Source organism: Pteropus medius, unplaced genomic scaffold, assembly GCF_902729225.1.
Source record: "Pteropus medius unplaced genomic scaffold, Ma_sr-lr_union100, whole genome shotgun sequence".
Taxonomy (NCBI): Eukaryota; Metazoa; Chordata; class Mammalia; order Chiroptera; family Pteropodidae; genus Pteropus; species Pteropus medius.
Window position 1 is genome coordinate 5,182,237 of NW_024354499.1, and position 18,014 is coordinate 5,200,250.

The 18,014-nt window shown below is 54.2% G+C and overlaps 1 protein-coding gene across 4 annotated transcripts in view; it reads right to left on the reverse strand.

Annotated features, from left to right (window-relative positions):
* The window catches only part of RAB11FIP5 (RAB11 family interacting protein 5), a 36,997-nt gene that overhangs the window by 5,431 nt on the left and 13,552 nt on the right, over positions 1–18,014 (reverse strand). Inside the window, exons 1-4 of one of the 4 annotated variants that reach the window (XM_039852552.1) lie at positions 10,688–10,706; positions 9,859–10,295; positions 9,064–9,763; positions 535–2,499 (exon numbers count right to left, since the gene is read on the reverse strand). In XM_039852552.1, the coding sequence (XP_039708486.1) occupies positions 535–2,499; positions 9,064–9,763; positions 9,859–10,295; positions 10,688–10,689 (3,104 nt within the window). In that variant the 5' untranslated portion in view covers positions 10,690–10,706. Of the gene's footprint in view, positions 1–534; positions 2,500–9,063; positions 9,764–9,858; positions 10,296–10,687; positions 10,707–18,014 lie in introns of those variants that run through there. The other 3 variants (XM_039852551.1, XM_039852550.1, XM_039852553.1) reach the window with 3 other exon arrangements.

Sequence of the window (18,014 nt, forward strand, 5' to 3'; positions counted from 1 at the left end):
AGAGACCCTTTCTTCTGAGGGTCACGTACATGGAAAGCACTTTTCTTTTCTTTTTCTTCTCCAATGGTGTCTCCGTTTTCCTCTCGGACCTCAGTACTGGTCCCACCTCTGGCTCTCTGCCAACAGCAGCCTCTCACCCTGGGGCCTGTCACAGAGGACTTGGGCCCCCATTTGACAAGCTTCACTGCCCCTAGCCCCTACTGACTAAGTGCGCAAGCTCTCATCCCTTCTCCTGCCAACCTACATCACCTCTCCCCACCCCATTCCTCACCCCCTGCACTTCATCAGCATCATCCCCCAAACCCCTGGCTTGTGGGGGCACCAGCTGGTCCAAGATCCCAAAAAGGAGGTGGCTTCAGAGCCAGTACCACAGAAGGCTCGTATCTTCAAAGCCTCCCTCATCCTGCCCGGGTGAAGTCGCTGCTCACTCTCTCATGGAGGGGCTGAGGCTGCACCATGAACACCTCAGCCCTTGGGCTGTCCCGCTCCCTTTAACCCCTTCCTCCTGGAAAGTGTTCTCGGGTGGCTGCTCACCTGGCACTGGGCTGTGGCTCCTCAGCTGGTCGTGTCTCCAAGGGCAGAAGCACAAGCGGGGAGGCTGGGGTGGCTGCAGCGTGGTCGTCCCCAAGTGGGGCAGGGGAGCCCCCATTGGGGGAGGCTGGCTCCCTGGGGGGCGGGGAGGAAGAGGTCAGGGGCCAGGATCCAGGTAGGGGAGAGCACGGAGGGCTGGGCCCCCCATGGCGGTGGCTGGCCCAGGGCGGGAGAGGGGGCGGTGGAAAGGCTGGCTCTGGTGGGGTGGGCAGCTCTTCTGGGCCAGAGTAGATGGACGATTCCCTGGACCCCGGAGGGGATGTGGACGGGAGGCTGGGGGGATCTTGGCTCCCATGAGATAAGAAGGGGTTCAAGGCATCCTCCTCCAAAGCCCACACAGCAGCCTGTTGGGAGCTGCCTGGAAGGGGCCCAAGCTCCTCTCCTGCTGGTCCCTGGCCCTGGGCCTCAGGCGCCTCGGGACCTTCTCCTCTCTCCAAAGCCCCCCAGATCTGCTGACTCTGAGGATCCAGGCTCTTTGAGTAACAGGGTGCGGGGGCAGGACCCTCAGGGCAGCTGGTGGACAGAGACAGGCAGCGCCCAGACGCAGGAGGGCTAGCATCCTCTACTGGCTCTTCCAGGCTTGGTTCACCCAGCAAGGTTCCCGAAGAACAGCTGTCAGACTCTGAGCCTGGCTTCTTGCCCTCCTCCTTGGCCTCCTGGGGACCAGCAATCAACGCACTTGAGAAGGCGTCTTCGTCTCCTGTCTCTGTGCCCTTGCTACTCAGTCCCCCTGCAGGCTTCTCCTCCTCCTCCTGAGAATCTGAGCACGTGAAGAGGCGTGGTGGTTTGGGAGGTGGAGTACTGGGCTGCAGCCCCTTGTATGACACCCACTCGGGTGTGGGCTCTGGCTCCAGCTCCAGTGGTGGAAGGCCCTGGACACCCTTGAGGCTCACAGGTTCTGGCAACTCTGGCTGCACCTGGGGAGGAGGTAGCTCATCAGACTCTTCTCCCCGTATGATTGGTGAGGACATCTCAGCTGCAGGAGAAATGGTGACCACATCCCAAGGCCATGAATTTTCGACGGTATTGAGCTCATGCAAAAGCTGGCTCTCACCTCTGGAGGCCTCTTCATCCCGGCTCTTAGGGTTGTCATCTGGACCAGGCAGCCTCTCCCACACACTGATCACTTCTGGAGAGCTAAACAGAGATGTCGCACTGTCTGCTGGACTCTGTCCTGCTTCCCCTCCTGGCACCGTTGGCTCCCTGTCTGCTTCGGCGTCTGAGGCTTGTGGGTGTAGCAAGGCTGACGTGGAGGTCAGGCTGGCCCCTACTGACCCGAGGGGCCCCAGGTTGGCCACACTCGTGCTCTGGTGATCCAGTCCCAAGTCCAGAGGAACTCTGGGTTCCAGCCACACGCTGCTCCCACCTCTTCCTCCTCCCCCAGGGTCTCCCTGGGGCTCAGCTGCCTTCACTGTCATGGCCCCGGGGCCTGGGTCTTGCAGCCCAGTCGCCTCCAGCCCCACTCCTGCAGGGGCCAGAATCTTGCTCCTAGCCTCTGGACGCAGCCTGCTGGCAGTAAAGACGCTGAAGGTGTCTTCCCACTCAGGCGGGGCTTTCCCAGGGGAGGCCAGGGGGGTGGGGCTGGCCTTCGAGGCACTGGGGAGAGAGGGAGCAGGTGAAGGAGAGTTTAGTGCTATGTCGGCTAAGAGTTCTTCGAAGAAAGGGTTGCTCTGCAAGGAGGTGAGGAACGGGTTGGTGAGACCCAAGAATCCAGATGGGGTGGCTTCAGGGGCGGTGGTGACAGCAGCAGCAGTGGTAGCAGCAGGGGAGGCGGCTGCAAAAAGGTTAGTGCTTAGCATGGGAGCAGCGGTGGGAGCAGGAGTAGGGGGGGCCGGAGCACAGGGGGAGCAGGGGAGGTGGTGAGGAGGAGCAGCTGGGTCAGGTTCTACCTGAGGAGACACGTCCAGGCTGTGGAGGGAGACAAAACCGTGAGCCTCCTGGTTAATGCCAAGACTGGAAACGCCCCTGCTGAATACCACACACCCCTGCCCCCCACCTGCCTAGGGAGGAGGTGTCTTGGCACACGGGCTGGGTTCAGGCACGTGTGTAGGCCAGGGGAAAGAGGGAATACTGCAACGTATAACATATATTAGGGACCACCCAAGGAGGTAGCTGCTGGACAGAGTTCATTTAGTCCTCATGCCAATCCTAGGGAGCATTTTACTGGCAGGATCCCGACCTAAACCAAGTGTTCTTTCCACAACCCTGTGCTGAAGATTCCACTCAATGCCAGAATTATGCCTGAAGAGGCAGTTGGAAAGTGCCTTATATCCCCTCAAGGACCAGAAAAGGAAAAGAAATACTAGAGGATAGACACCTGGCTTGAAGAGGATAGAGACCAGAGAAAGGCCAGCCTAGGTTTTGGCTAGACAATGACAGCACTAACAGAGAAATGACTGGCTTCTCCTGACCCCTCGCAGTAACAGGAGCTGATGATGGGGCTGTCATCAGGTATAACGAGGTATCAGTACATAACAGGTAAAGGAGGACAGCAAAACACTGCTGAGGACATCTACCCTCAGGCGTCCACATGGCCCGGCACCTGGCAGATGGTGCCCCTCACCAAGGGTACCCATGTGCCAGTCTTGAAAGCAGCCCTGCTGTGGAGACAAAGGCTGGAACGTGGAACAGAGGCAGCAGCAGCAACCCTGGATGTCACCAGGGGCCTCCTGAGGTCCCCCACACAGATCCCTGGCTCCCCTTGGAAATCCATGCCATGGCAGTGAACCTACATGCCCAAAGACACTGGAGAACAAACACCTGCTGGCCTACAAGTGTCCCCTCTCGGGTCTTCTCTGGGAGGGGGCATCCCCTGCACTTGTATCTTATCTACAGTGTGCAGCTAACTTTACAGATGTAGGCAGGAGCAGACTCTGTAATTAGAGCTCTCAGCTTCCCCCAGGACATTCCCAGGACATACACAGAAGGCCAGAAAGACAGGGCAGGACCCAGCACCCCAGTCTGCAATAGTCCGACTGTGGTTTGCAGTTGCCTTGGGGCTGAGTCCACCTGTGGGACCCAGACCTCAGTGGCCTCACCTGCTATCTGAGCCCCATCTCCCAGGCCCCAGTCTAAGCCCCAAGACTCCCAATCCTTGGCCCCTGCCCAAGTGGAAACATCCTGGGGAACTCCTACACAGCCATCTTCTCCACTCAAGCTGCCTCTTCCCACAGGGAAATCCTGGGGGCGGGCCATGAGGTGGCAGAAACCAGGCTTCACCAGTCAGCCCATGAGGACTGCAGGTTGGGATAGGAGTGCATTTAGGGAAAGAGGCTGAGAAGTCTGGAGCTTGCCAGGATATTCTTCCAAGAACTCAGGGCCCAGAGAGACCAGGCCCCACACAGAGCTGGGCAGAGGCAGGGCCAGCTTGTCCACAAACACCAGATGCAGGAAATGGGAAGGAATCAGTTCAACCAGCAGCAAAGGTGGGCTTCCCAAGAGTCTGTGAATCTGTGAGCCCAGCTTCGCCAGGAGGACATAGCCAGGTCCCCATTCCCTGGGTTTCTCTTAAAAATCCAGCTTCCAGAGATTCTATGACCCTGTTTTTCCCCTACAATAACTCCCCAACCAAGGGTTGATTCTCAGTCTCATACCAACACTTAGAGATGGAGGGAGAAGAGGTAAAAAAGTCCCATCCACTCCCACCCCACCAGGGCTTCCCAGCATTGCTTTGCTTCTATAGTCAGGACATGGTGATGATACTGAAATAGGGAGAATCCTGGGCCCAACATCCCTTCTCCCTTCAAACCAGGCAGGCCCCAGGGCCAAGGCACATATGCTTACCATGGAGACCAAGGAGAGTATACCACCACCGTGTGGGTCAAGACCCGGACCTGAGATGCCCCTCACTAGTACTGGATACAGCCCAACCCTGCCAGCAGGACTCAGCCCCCCAGGAACAGCGCTGGGGTAGTTTGAGCTACCTCTCTCCCCATTCCCCTTTGTGGATGAGTGGTCTTTATGGAAGAGAACTCTATCAACATAAAATAGCACCAAGCTCTACAACCCCTTGGCCCCAGCCTGGCCCTACTCACCCTTAAAGCTTTACAATCATCTGGCTGGCAGTCAGAATTATAGGGCAGCAGAACAGCAGGGAAGTAGGCTAGAGCCCCAAGCTAGGCTGGCTAGCCCTGAATGGCTCCCCAGAGGTGAACACAAACCGGTTGGTATGGAACCGGCAAAGGGCTCTCCCTGGAGAAAGAGACTCCAAGTGCCAGGCCCAGCAGCTTCCCCAGAGCCAGAAGCACCTCCGAGTGCATCCTGTCCATCCCTCCTACCCAACAACAACAACCCCTCTCCCCCATGCTTCTCTCGTCCTTGCTCCACATGAGATGCACATTCTGAAGGTTCTCATTTTAATGTGTCCCCTCCCTACCATTCCACCTGGCACAGATCAGAGACACATTCCCATGTGTGGTTAGCTTTGCAGGTTATGCTCTGAGGACAGACATAAACACGTACATCCCAGAACCCACCAAGCCAGCTTAGCACAGTGCCATCCCCCACCCATCATCAAGCAGTGGGGGCTTCAACATATGCTGATTCATCTTCTCTGTTAGGATCAAAAGTTGGGGAAAGAAATTAGAAATCCAAATGGCCCTGCCTCTTCAAATTATAGAAATCAAACTTTAGGGCCTGCAGGACCCTCAGCACAACTGGTTGAACCTGCCATTTAATACAGGAATCACCTGTTCACTCCAACAGCCCCTCTATTCTTAAACACTACTGTCACTGAGCAACTCACTGCACCTTTGGGTCACCCCTGTAGCTGGAGGCCAGGCTTCACTAGTGGGCAGCTCTTTCTTAGGCTGAGATGAGCTCTGTGTCATTGTTATTTCCCCGTATTGGTCTCAGAGGTAGCATGTGGATCTGCAAAGGCTTTTTTCCAGGCAGTCCCTACAAAAGGCCAAAGCCAGCCTTTGAAGCGTACCCACCCCCAGACAAGATGCCCTTCAACCATCTCTCCTAAGGCATGATCTCCTGGCATCTGCCTGAGATGTGCCCAGATGTCCAGGAAATGTGTCTCAGAGACTGGACATATCCTCTCCCAACATCTGAGCAGAAAGAGGTGACACAGTGGGGCCTCGTGAGTGTAAGTAGGGAGACCATATAATTTATCTTCCAAACCAGAACATTTTCAGTATGGTAAAGGGCACTATTAACTATGCCAGGAAAACAGGCACAAACAGGACATGTGGCCCAACTAACTCTAAATCACTAGGCAGACAGCACAGTTACTCATTTACTCCACCAAGAATGTCACTGAGACTGCAAGCTCTTCCATGGGCCACTGCACAGTGCAGGCTCACCAGGACCTTGTCCACCACACGTGGTGAGGGACTAGGGCAGAGGCAGAGATCATTAAAGGCCACCACGATATTCTTGCCGCTGTTGTACCACACTTACCCCCTAATTAAAACAATGTTTGTATTCACCACTTGCTCCCCTATAATGCATAAAGTTCTAAGGTCAGTGTGAGGGGAGGATGGGCTTGGGGAGCACACAGTGACCTGCCCTGGGGAAGCTGTTCATCTAAAAGGGTAGAGAAAGGGAGGGACAGACACAAAAACAATCCGCTTTGGCGCTGGTGGGGTTAACACCTGTGGTCTTTAGTCCTAAACTAAGTAGCTTGCACTGCAGCTCAGGGTGCACGGCTCACAGCAGAGCTGGTGAGCAGGGACGCATCCAGTGGCTGGGATGGGGCTTGCTCTCCGTTACCCACACCCCTGACATACATGCTGGTATGGTGTAACAGTCACAAGACCGAACAGATGAGGGCCATGTCTGGAGAAACAAGAGGAAAATCTCAGTCCTTTATACCCTTCTTCTCTTCCAGCCACTGCCTTTTCCTGGATACTGTGCACCCAACACATTGCTTCGGGCCTCGCCATGGGGCATCGGTGCCACGTGGGGGCACTAGAGGGCGCTGCTGCCCTTCCTAGTGAAGAGCACCCAGCAATCTGCAATTGCAGCCCCAGGGAAGAGGCACCCCAAACCTCTAGGCCTGTGGACAGGTTCCCTGTGTCCTGGCTGGAGATGCTGCAGCTACATGCAGTCACTCTAGTTCTGGGTGTTTAACCTACAGCTTCCAGCAGGGAGCTCACCTCGCATATTCTCTTCAAAAGCCCTACGTAAGCCCTCTGGGTAAGCACCAACAGTCATTTCCACCAGACCAGCCTCTCCATCTCAAGGTAGGGTCCAGGTGATGCTGATGGAGTTCAATGGCCCGGTTTCACACCTCTCCAGGCCAAGCCACTTTACCCAAAGACAAGGCCCTCTTGCCCACCTGGATACAAGGTCACAGAGCCTGCCCCTGCAAATGGGCCCCAGGGAGGGCAGGGATGCCCCCAAGTGCCCTCCAACCAGCTGCAGACAAGCTCAGAATGAAAGTGTGAGAAGGACAAACACCTCAGAATTCTTATGGCCATCAGTGACCCAACTTCTCGGGACTCTGAAAGGTCATCAGGAGACAAGGAGAAACATGAGAAGTAAAATAGAGGCTATAAGCAGGAGCAGTGACATCCCCCGCATAACTCAAAGTCATGGCCTGCAGCGGTCTATGCCCAAAGCCTGTGCAGGCACTAGAAATGACCTCATAGAGAGATGTCCCCCAGCATCTGTCCTGCCCTAGAAAAGACCCAGAGACACTCCATAAATGACAGTGCTGAGCCCCACGTTCTGTGCCCTTTCTGACACAGGCCCCCAGCTGTTCTCAGCAAATGCCCCACCCAGGTCTCCTACCACCTCCCTCCATTCTACCACCTACAAATTTCTGTGAGTTGTCACAGGGCCACCAGGCTTAATCTGGGCATCTGAGAAAGGCCCATCCCCTTCTTCCCAATCAGACCAAGGCTGATGTACTAAGCAGGGGAAGAAGCGGGGAACAAAGGGTAGTATCACTCAGAGACTGATCCACCCCACATACCTATCTATGAGGCTGCCAGCTGGCCAGGGCCCGGAGAAAGGCCCTGCATTTCTCTCCCAACTCCTCTCAGCAGACTCAGAATTTTACAGGAAAAGAGAAAAACCAGGACTTCAGGAGTCTTCTCCCTCTGCTGAGAAAGAGGTTTGGGGACCCTCTGTCCTATGGGCTGACCCTTCGCCACTGTGCCCAGCCTTCCCATCCCACCTCCTGCCCGTATATCCATGGACGGGGAGGAGCAGGGCTTGCTGACAGAATGGAAATGGCTGCCCTTGCCACACTGGTTAGAGTTACCATAGATATTCCTGTCCAGGGCTGGCCTCAGGCCTTTAGGAAGTGGGGACACACATGCACCCATGGCCTATGCCTGGAGCCCCACCCTGGGTCCTGCTGGACAATGTAGCAGCCTGCAACGTAGCAGAGTTAGGAAAAGGCAAACGGGCCAGGGCAGGGGTCAGGGGCTGCGATGTTGTGATTTATAATAAATATATATGTCTTCTTCGTCCATAGTTCCTGGACCACAGCTCCTAAAACTCTTGAGATTTCCTGAGTGGTAAGAGCAATGGGAGCATCTGTTTTATAATACTTGTTCTCTTGTCCACAGTTCCTGAAAACACTTCAGAGTCAAAAATGTGAAATAGGTATTTGTTATTCACAACAAATCCTTTTTACCACAACTGGGTTTATGTTAATGAGGTGCTTTTTAGAAAGGGTGGGGGGGGTGGGCTGGTTGCCAAGGGAACCAACCACAAACAGAGGGTTGGAACTTTAAGGCCCACCCTGAATTTCTGGGGAGGGTCAGGGACTGGAGGATGAATCAATCACCAATGGGCGATGAATTAATCAGTCACGTGAAGCCTCCATAAAAACCCAAAAGGACCCAGGGAGCTTCTGGGCTGGCGAGCTCACGGAGATTCTGGGAGAGTGACTGCCCTCGGCATGGAAGCGCCGTGCCCTATCCTCATATCATGCCCTACGCACATCTTCCATTTGGCTGTTCCTGAGTTACAGCCTTTTATAACAAACGGGTGACCTAGTAAGTAAAATGTTTTTGTGAATTCTGTGAGCCTCCCTCGGAAATTAATTGAACCCAATTGGAGGGGGTGTTGGAACCTCCTATGTATAGCTGGTAAGTCTGTCCTCATCTCTACTTGCCAAGGCTTCCCTTACCTTGAAGCCAGAGGACAGAGATGGAGGTTAAGCAGCAAAAAGTTCAAACGGAGGACGTCCTTCCTTTTCTCCCGCTTCCTCCTAGTCCTCCGCCTCCCTTAGGGGATGAGTGTATCAACTCATGAAGCAAGGCCCACCACTGAGGAGCTGGACTCCTCAATCCACGTGGCCCTCAGAGCACTGTGCCTTTGAGACTCAACTGCCTCCAAGTGCAGACAACGAACTTTGGCTTAGGGAAAGCCCCGCTCAACCATGCAAAGCCAGAGCCCCAGCAGCTGCCCGAGGGCCACATCGGCTCTGTCCTCCCAACCCTGGGATTCAGGCTGCAGACACCCCAGCATCCTCCCCGAGGGGCAAAGCTGGTCTTGCCAAGGACGTACCTGGGTTTCTGAGTTGGTTCCTTGGCTTCCCTCAAGCCAAACCAGCTACTCTTGACCTTTTCCTCCCCGCTGGATGAATGATGGGGGGAGGCTCCTAGGGAGAGCCCTCCCCTCTCCCCCAGAGAGCCACGGCGCCCCAACTCGCTCCGACTCAGGCCCTGGTGGTGATGGTGGAACAGGCCCATCCGGGGTTTCCGCTCCTCCTTCCGGGGTCCCTCCTTTTCCACCACAGCCTCAGAGGAGGCCACCATGGGTGTGGCAACCTGTACTGGCTTCCCCTCTGGGGGCCGGGCTCCTTCTTCCTCTCCAGAGTGGCTGGCCGCCATGGCCAGAACTTTGGCCTGAGTGCTCAACTCCTCCTGTCCAAGCACTGCCTCTGAGCTGCTGGTGCCATGGCTGCCTCTGCCCCAGGAGTCATCTGCAGACCGAGGCCCCTCGTCAGAGGGCCGTGAAGAGACACTGTGCAGGGAGCTGGAGGGTGGAAATGGGCCGGAGATGGAGCTGCGGTGCCGCAAGAGGCCCTGGGGCTCCTCGTTGTAAACGTGGCTGCCGTTGACACAGAGAGAAGAGCGGGAGGCGGTGTCAAGGTGGCCCTGAAGTTCAAGAAGGGCCCGGGGGGGAGCTGCTCGCATCTGGCTGGCCTCATCGCTGCAGGTCCTTTTATGGGTGAGCAGCTTGGGGGACTGGGCAGAGTCCTTGCCTGAAAAAGAAGCACACTGGGGTTAGCATGGGGAAGAGAAGCCCTATTTTCTGGCCCCGGGTCTCCCTGGCAGGAGTGGCCCCTCACTCGCTCACCCCCGTCGGTGGACAGCCAGCTGCTGCGGCTTGGCGAGCGGGTGAGGAGCTCAGCGCCCGGGCCCTGGTAGGCCAGGCTCCCGCTGGCTGAGGACAGGGTGCTGTCTGAGCCCAGTGACGTGTTGGACTGGGTCAGGGACGACTTGCGCAGTTTGTTGCGGAGGAAGAAACCTTTGGCTTTGCCCATCTTGCCCAGGCTGCCCAGCTCAGGATCCTCCAGGGCACTGCTTGGGAGGATGGCAGAAGCAGATTCCAGGTCATACTTCTTCTTGCCCTTCATCTTGTCCTTGATCTTGCTGAAGGGGGACCGCGGCTTGTCCTTCACAGACAGGTCAAACATACTGGCACTCAAGTTGTTGCGAGTGAACTGGATGGTGACCTGGATCTCCCCACGTTCCTTCTCCTTCTTGCCCGCCTTGGAGTGCAGCTTGTACCACCTGTGAGAAGAGAGGCAACAGGCAGAGCTCTGGTCACAGACGCAGGGAGCCTGGCTTCCACCAGCGCCAGGCGCCTCACAGGGCCCCTCCCTGCTGTGAGGGCCACAGCGGCCTCACCCCAGACTCCTGCTGTGATACGCAGGCTCTGCATTCCAGGCCACAGGCATAGCTGAGAACCTATCCAAAACTTTTCCTTGCTAGAGAAAACCAAATCCTGAGTAGGGACGCTCCTTGGTGCTACTGGGCAGGCAGCGGTTACCACACTGTGGCCCTCTCCCAGCCCAGCACCTTCCCTGGAGCTCAGAGACCTCCCCTCTGTCCTATCCCCTACCCCCTCCCACTGAAACTCTGAGTCCCAGAGGGCTGAGGCTGAGTCTAGGAGGGATACTTACATCTCCAGGCACTGGTATGGAAAGACCTGCCCACATTTTTCCCTGTTTACATCATCTCCTCTGGCCAGTCCCAGCTAAAGCTCTGCTTTGAGCCACCAGTGAGCCCAGGAAAGAACAGCTCACCAGAGGCCTAGGGCCAGGAACACAGGAACACTAGTGCAAATACACACACCTCACCCACTCACTGACTCACCCCAAGCCCCACCAGGAACACTTCTGCGACATGGAGAAGCAGACAAGATGGTATAAAGGGGCTTGAAGCAAGAGTGCCAGGGAAGGAACATTTGTATCTGCTGAGCACCTACTGTGTGCCACAGGAGCGCAGGGGTTCTCATCTCACCCCCACTTACACCTCACAAGTCCATAAGGTCGGAGACACTACCCAGTTTTACAGATCAGGAGGCTGAGGCTCAGAGGTAAAGTAACTCACAGAGAACCAGTAGCCGGGAAGCAGAGGGGAGATGCGGAGCCACAAAGCCCATGTTCTTCCTACTACGCACTCCCAGAGAGACCACTAACACACATGACCAGGTGGGTGGAGCCCACCCTACAGGGGAGGGGAGCTCTTCCTTCCTCTGCTTCCCAAATCCTCCTCCCAAACCACTCAGACTCCTAGGAGAAGGCTCAAAAAGGAGTGGCTGGCCAAGCCAATTCTGCCGGGCTGGCCGCACCATACAGCATCTGTGTAGAGAAGCTCGACACCTCCATAGTCTCCCTTCCCACCCAACTCACCCAGGTCACACTCCTGCCTATCTCCACAGATGTGGGCAGAGAGATTCCTCAGAGTCACTGAAGCAGAAAGGTTCTGAACTTAGGAACACCAAGCCAAAACGATGGGGTCAGGTGCAGCTGAGAACAGGAGTTAACTGGAAATCAGCTTCTTTTCTCACACCAGCACTCAGAATGAGTAACCTCCCGGCACATAGCTGAAATAAAATATTCGAAGGATATGTTCCAAGATAAATTAAAGGAAATCTCCAGAATGCAGAAAGACAAAGACGAGGCAATTATTAGAGGTCAATCCTAGGAGGTTCGCCACAAAATAACTGGAGAGTCTAAAAAGTAGAACAGTCTGTTCCCATGTGTGAGGGGCTTGAGGGGCATCTCTCTCAACCACAAAAGAAGACAAAGGCTGAGCAACCTGAAAATCAGCAACTCACAGGGGATTTTTGGGCAGAGAAACTATTCTGTATGATACTATAATGGTAGATACAAGTAATTATACATGTGTCAGAACTCATAGAGTAGAAAACGCTAAGAGTGAACTGTAATGTAAACTATAGACTCTAATTAATAATATTGTATCAATATTGGCTCATCAATTGTAACAAATGTACCTCACTAATACAAGACATTAATAACAGAGGAAACTTGGAACTGGGGTGGGGATGGAGGTATCAGGGAGTATATGAGTGTTCTCCGTACTTCCCACTCATTTTTCTGTACACCTAAAACTGCTCTAAAACAACAAACTTTATTAATTTACAAAAAGAAGAAAGAGAGGATGTGCAGAGAAAACAAAGAGGATGTGCAGAGAAAACAAAGAGGATGAAACTATGGAAGAAAGTTTTCTGAACTGAAGGATGTCAGCACCACCACAGAAGGGCCCACGAGTACGCAGCACAATGAAGACTCAGTCATGGTGTCACTGTGAGGTTTCAGAACACTAGGCACAAAGGAGACCCTGAAGGCTTCCAAAAAGGGGAGACAGATTCATACACTCAGGAATTAGAATAGCATCAGGCCCTCTCTAGCAACACTGGGCACCACATGAAGTCACGCCTTCAAAATTTGGATGGAAAAGTTTCGCAGCCTAGAATTCTAGACCTAGCCAATCAGGCACGAAGGTGGAATACAGTCTGGTAGAGATGGTCAGATCGGTCCCTGAAGGGCTCAAAAAGTCGCTTGGTGCATACACACCACACATACATGGCCCCCACACCACCACACAAACACACATCATGCACTATTCTACTCACTACTCTACACCGCATGCACACAACACTACACCATACCACACATGACACTGTACAACACAACACACATACACCCTACACACTGTATCACACACGTCACACAACACCCCACATGCCTCAGTCAGCACTATGGAAGCCACCGTCCACCTGGGATCTGCCCACCCCACAGCACCAGCTCCCTGAGCTTCTCTTGGACACAAAGGGGTTGGGAGCGGGGGAATCTTACATATGAAAAGTCTTTAGACCTCTAAATTTCCAGAATTAAATCACTGTAAGGGCTTGGTGGTGGTAGTTTTTGTTTTTAATGCTGAAATTAAAAAAAAAAAAAAGCTCTTCCCAGGGGCACCTCTCACTGCATCCCTGGAAGACGCCACCGTGACTAAACCTCCTATGTCTATCGTAGGCTACATCTGGCCTCTCCTTGGTGACCACTCAATGGCCTGAGCAGAGTGAGCCTGGGCTATTGGTTCTCCCTCCCAAAACGGAGAGACGGCAAGGCTGGGCCTGGCACACAAGGCACAAGCAGGGAGGGTGCGAGGCCAAGCTCGGAGGGTGTGTGTGCACATCCCCACGCTGTCATAATAAGCAGGGGCGGAGAGGAAAAAGTGTGTGCTGGGGATAAGTGAGGGGAGGAGAGAGCTAAATGAGACAGACAGACTGAAGGGATGCGCGTGAGGATTTGTCTGGGGGCAAGAGAGGAGGTTTAATAGCAGGAGGAATCAGCTAGCACCAACATCCTCACGACCCTACCTTCTCAACCTCATGCCCGCCCTGGGCCTGCCCCTTTAACTCTTTAAAGGTCCAGCCCTAGTTACTTTCCACAAACCTGGCCTAGGCTCCACTAAGAACAGAAAAATCCTGGGAGGTGGGGCAAAACAGAAGGGTATGGCCTCCAGCCCCATAACTCTCCAAGCCTTGAGTAGCTGGAATCAGCAAGTGCAGACATCCTTTGCTGGGGCGTAAAGGTCAGGGGCCCTCAGCACCACTGGTCATGCATCACACTCCACAGCGCTAGCCATGGTTATCTCTGGGGGATGAGGCTGAAAGGAACCATTGCTTCCGACATTGTCTATTTTTGTCCTGTTTGAATTTTTTATAAGGAGCATGTACCACTGTCAAAATAGGAAAAAGACAAGAAAACGCCGTTCCTATCTCGTCTCCTCAGTTGCTTGAGCCTCAGAATGGGCTGCTCCTCTTTCCCTCTCACACCCTGTGATGACGGGAGCGGGCCTCACTAGCCTAGGGAGAGGCTCAGGTCCTCTGCCCAAAGGATCCTTGTCCCCTACCCTTCTCAGTTCCCTCTGCTATAAGGTCACCTCTGCTTCTGCTTTTCCCCAAGGAATTTGGGGTTCTCTCTTAACCTGCTTTTCAGGGAGGCCAGGAAGGAAAGAAAAGGCTTTCCTCACCATTTTCTGAGACATCCCCATTCAGAGTAGGGTAAGACTGAGAACAGCTGGGATCTGCCTCAGAAACTCCAGCCACTGTCACCCAGCTATCTCCCGACCACGTTCTCTCTGCCTTCCAGGGCAGGACTAAACTGGACTCTGCCTAGCACTTCGGGTGCCTCGAGGACTTGACTATAGGCTGAGATGGCAGGGTGCCACAACTAACAGCTCCCCAAAGGAAGCCATATCCCTCCCTCGGATCCCTGATTGCTGCTTCCTCCTGCTTGTCCACAGGGTCCCCCAACAGATCCCAGGCCTGCCAGGTACTGCAGCACACAGTCCAGTGGCGGCTAGGAATGTGGCCAGCGTGGGCTGATAATCTCTCAGTGAGAGGATGAAGATGTTCTCTTTACAGAGCCCTGTACACAGCAGACCCCAGAGCAAACGGGCTCTCAGCATCTCATCCCTATGGACTGAAGCTCCAATGGGGAACGAGACAGCAATGTCCTGTGACCCAGTGCAGGTTCCACCTCAGCTGCCACCATGCTGGCCCCGCCCAACCCTCCTCTTTTTGACCAAGCATACATACTCTGAACCAGACTCACTCTACAACCAGATCTGGCCATGCTCTGCTCCAACCACCTGGTACTGTCATCCCGGGTACCTGGGGTCTCCTTAGCTGGACTGTGTACCCTGTGGATATTTACTGAGTATCCCCTAGGGCACACAGCTCCAAAGTAAAGAAACAATACCTAGCGGTAAAGCCTGGAGATGTCACAAGCCCTCAGTGATTCACTGTCCACCCCTCCTTCTCATTTCCCCTTGCTCTGCCCACCCCTGGCTAGGAGCTCTCATCTGGATGTACATGGCAGCAGAGCACAATGGCTCAGAGCTGGATCTGCATCCTGAGTACACATCTGGCTCTACCACTTACCTGTATGTAACTTTCAGCTACCAGATTTCTTTCCTAAGCCTCTGTTTCCTCTGGTGTCCAGTGGGGATACCATCCTCTACGGCAGCAGTCCCCAACCTTTTTGGCGCCAGGGACCCGATGCTCCTATGGGAACCTAATGCCTGATGATCTGAGGTGGAGCTGAGGCCGTGATGCTAGCGCTGGGGAGTGGCTGCAAATACAGATGAAGTTCTCTTGCTTGCTCGCCAGCTGCTCACCTCCTGCTGTGCAGCCCGGTTCCTAACAGGCCACAGACTGGTACCAGTCCACAGCCCAAGGGTTGGGGATCCCTGCTATAGAGGCCGCCAAGAGGAGGACACACACACAGTCTGGTCAGGTGGAGCCAAAGCTTCCCATTTAGTCCTGTCATTCCCTCCCACGCTGTGAGCTCCTGGGACTTTGATTCTGGTCTCAAAACCCTGACCCTGAGCACTGTGCCTGGCCTTCAAGAGAATCTGCTGGCTCCTTTAACAAATATCCATCCTCAATTCATCAGGACTGGCCATGGAGGAGACAGCCCATTAGAAGAGCAGCAGGGACTCCTGACCTGGCCTCTGGTTTGGGAGCTCCTGCTCCTCCTCATAATGCACCCCTCGCCCTGGGCTTTCTTGCTCTCTCACTGCCCTGCACCCATCAGCCTGGGTGGGCCACTGTAGCCCTAGGACCTCCCACTCCAAGTACCTAGCTAAGGCCTAACCTGTCACTCCCATCCATGGCTGAGGCTCAGCCAGAATCAATCAGGATTTGACCAAGGCCCCAACACACATCTAGATGGAGGCTCATGAGACAGAGCTCTCATCATCAGAGCTCTCCAGTGAGGCACCCAAACCTGCTTTGACATCAGCATGAGATTTCTTTTCTACCTACTCATACCAACACACCTCCTGAAACCTACAGAATTAGAAGGGCCAGACCTGAGAATCTATATTAAGTGAAGGAAGAGGGGTCCCTTCTCAGATGACTGAATTCATCAGACCCCATGTGAGAACCACAGGAGAAAGTCCGCTGCCTGGTCTATATCACCTCATGGATCAGGGACCAGCCTTCCCTCTGCCTGGGCTCATCCTCAGCGACACTCAAGCGGTACCCAAGAAACCGGCACCTCTCCCTGCCCGGCTAAGGCTTGCCTTCCAAAGTCTGGACGACCTGCTCCTTCTGAGAGGACTGACCCTAGCAATGCTCACCCCTCCCCTGGGAGGAGATTATAGACCAGAGGCACACATGTGTGGGGAGGGGCAGGGACCATTAAGCACTTCCTATTAATAAAGAGTGCTAAAATGAACAAGGCCTTCTTTCCCGGAAACCACTTCTGAAAAGGCACTCTCACTGAGACGGGACAGTGATTCTGCTCTGATGCAATTCCCCTGCCACCCGCCAGTGCCCGGAGCCTGGGTTCCTTGACTCCTGCAGCATGTAAATGACCAACCTGCACATCCTTCACTGTAAGCACTAAACTGTTCCACCTGCATCGCACTCACCTCGACTTGACTCTCGAACTGTCTTAGGCACCTGAACTCACCAAGGCCCAGGCAGCAAGTTATCAGGAACCAAGGGTATTGAAAGAGATGATCATTATCTGGGACTTGTCCCAGGTCCATGTGAAGCCAAGGCCTGACAGGCACCATCAGGAAAGGAGCAATAAGAGGAAATTCCTTGCTACAAGAGGAAGTAGGCAAAGCTATGTATGCTACTCTTTGGGAGTGACGTTCAGCAGCGCTTCTCAAACTGCAAAGTACTAAAGGGCCCCTGGGTCCCGTTAAAAGGCAGATCTGACACCATGGGTGCAGATGGGCCTGAGAGGACCACGCCTAGGCAGAAGGAGACATGCGATGAGAGTAGAGAATCAGCAGAGCTAGCCTCACTGTGCTCACGGCACGACAGGCTCTGCGCCTCTTTCGCTAAACACACAGTCCAAGAGACAGACAGGGCCCATTCTTCCCATTCTGTGGATGAGGAAACTAACTTACAGGGAAGGTTTGTGACTTGCCCAAGGTCACACAGCTAGTAAGGGATGGAGTCCAAACTTGACCCTGAAGATGCCTAACTCCTAGGCCATGCAAGGTCTTTAAGGTGTAGCATTTCTCATCAAGCTGAATGCAGGCTTGCACCTCTGGAAACCGTGAGAGGACAGAGGCTGGAAAAGACCTGGATGTCCATCACAGACTCCCAAAGAGGCACAGGGATGGGGTATGAAGACCAGAAAATCATTCGAAGAGTTGCCGCAATCCTAGAAGGATAGAGGCCTGAGAGATCACTGAGGGAACCTCGGAGTTTTGTTCTGTCCCAGGCCATTAAAACTTTGTCTGAGAGCAGCCTCCTCCAACAGCCCTCAGGGTCCAGAATTCCTGGGAGGGCTGACCACGAGAAAGCTCGTACAGGGCTCCTGCTCAGCCGAAATCCAACCCTCACACTCCCTCGGCCTGACACAGTTCAGCAAGCCCAGTGTGGACTTAGGACTCAGGCCTCAGCCTCCTCCCAGGATGGACCCCTCTCCACACGTAACAGAAGCAGAGGACAAAGGTGGGATGGACGGGGTGGGGGACCAGCTGCCTTACCTGTTACCAAGACTATGGCCCTACTTACTCCTGCTCGTGGGCTACCCAGCTCCCCACCCATCACTCAGGACAACTGTGAGCTGGGCTAACAGTTGCCACACAGCATAACTGGAAAAGCCCAGTGCTCTGGGAGGCCTGACTTAGGGCAGACACCAAACACATGCAAGTGCCAGGTGGTTCCTGTCAGAGATGGGGCAGCAGGGCCACAGCAGCCACAGGCCCAGGCACACCCGGCTCACTTCCAATTCTTATCAGTACAAAGTTCAACTTAAGACCCAATAATCGTGCCCCTTCTGAGCCCCCACACATCATTTATGTCAGGCCTCAAACCCAGGGACCATGTTTGTCTCCTTTCCCTCTCACAACTCACACTGAAACTTTGAACTCTTTTCACTCTATGTGCAAATTATATCCAGAATTCAACCTTTCCCACCACTATCACCTTATAGTGCAGTCCAG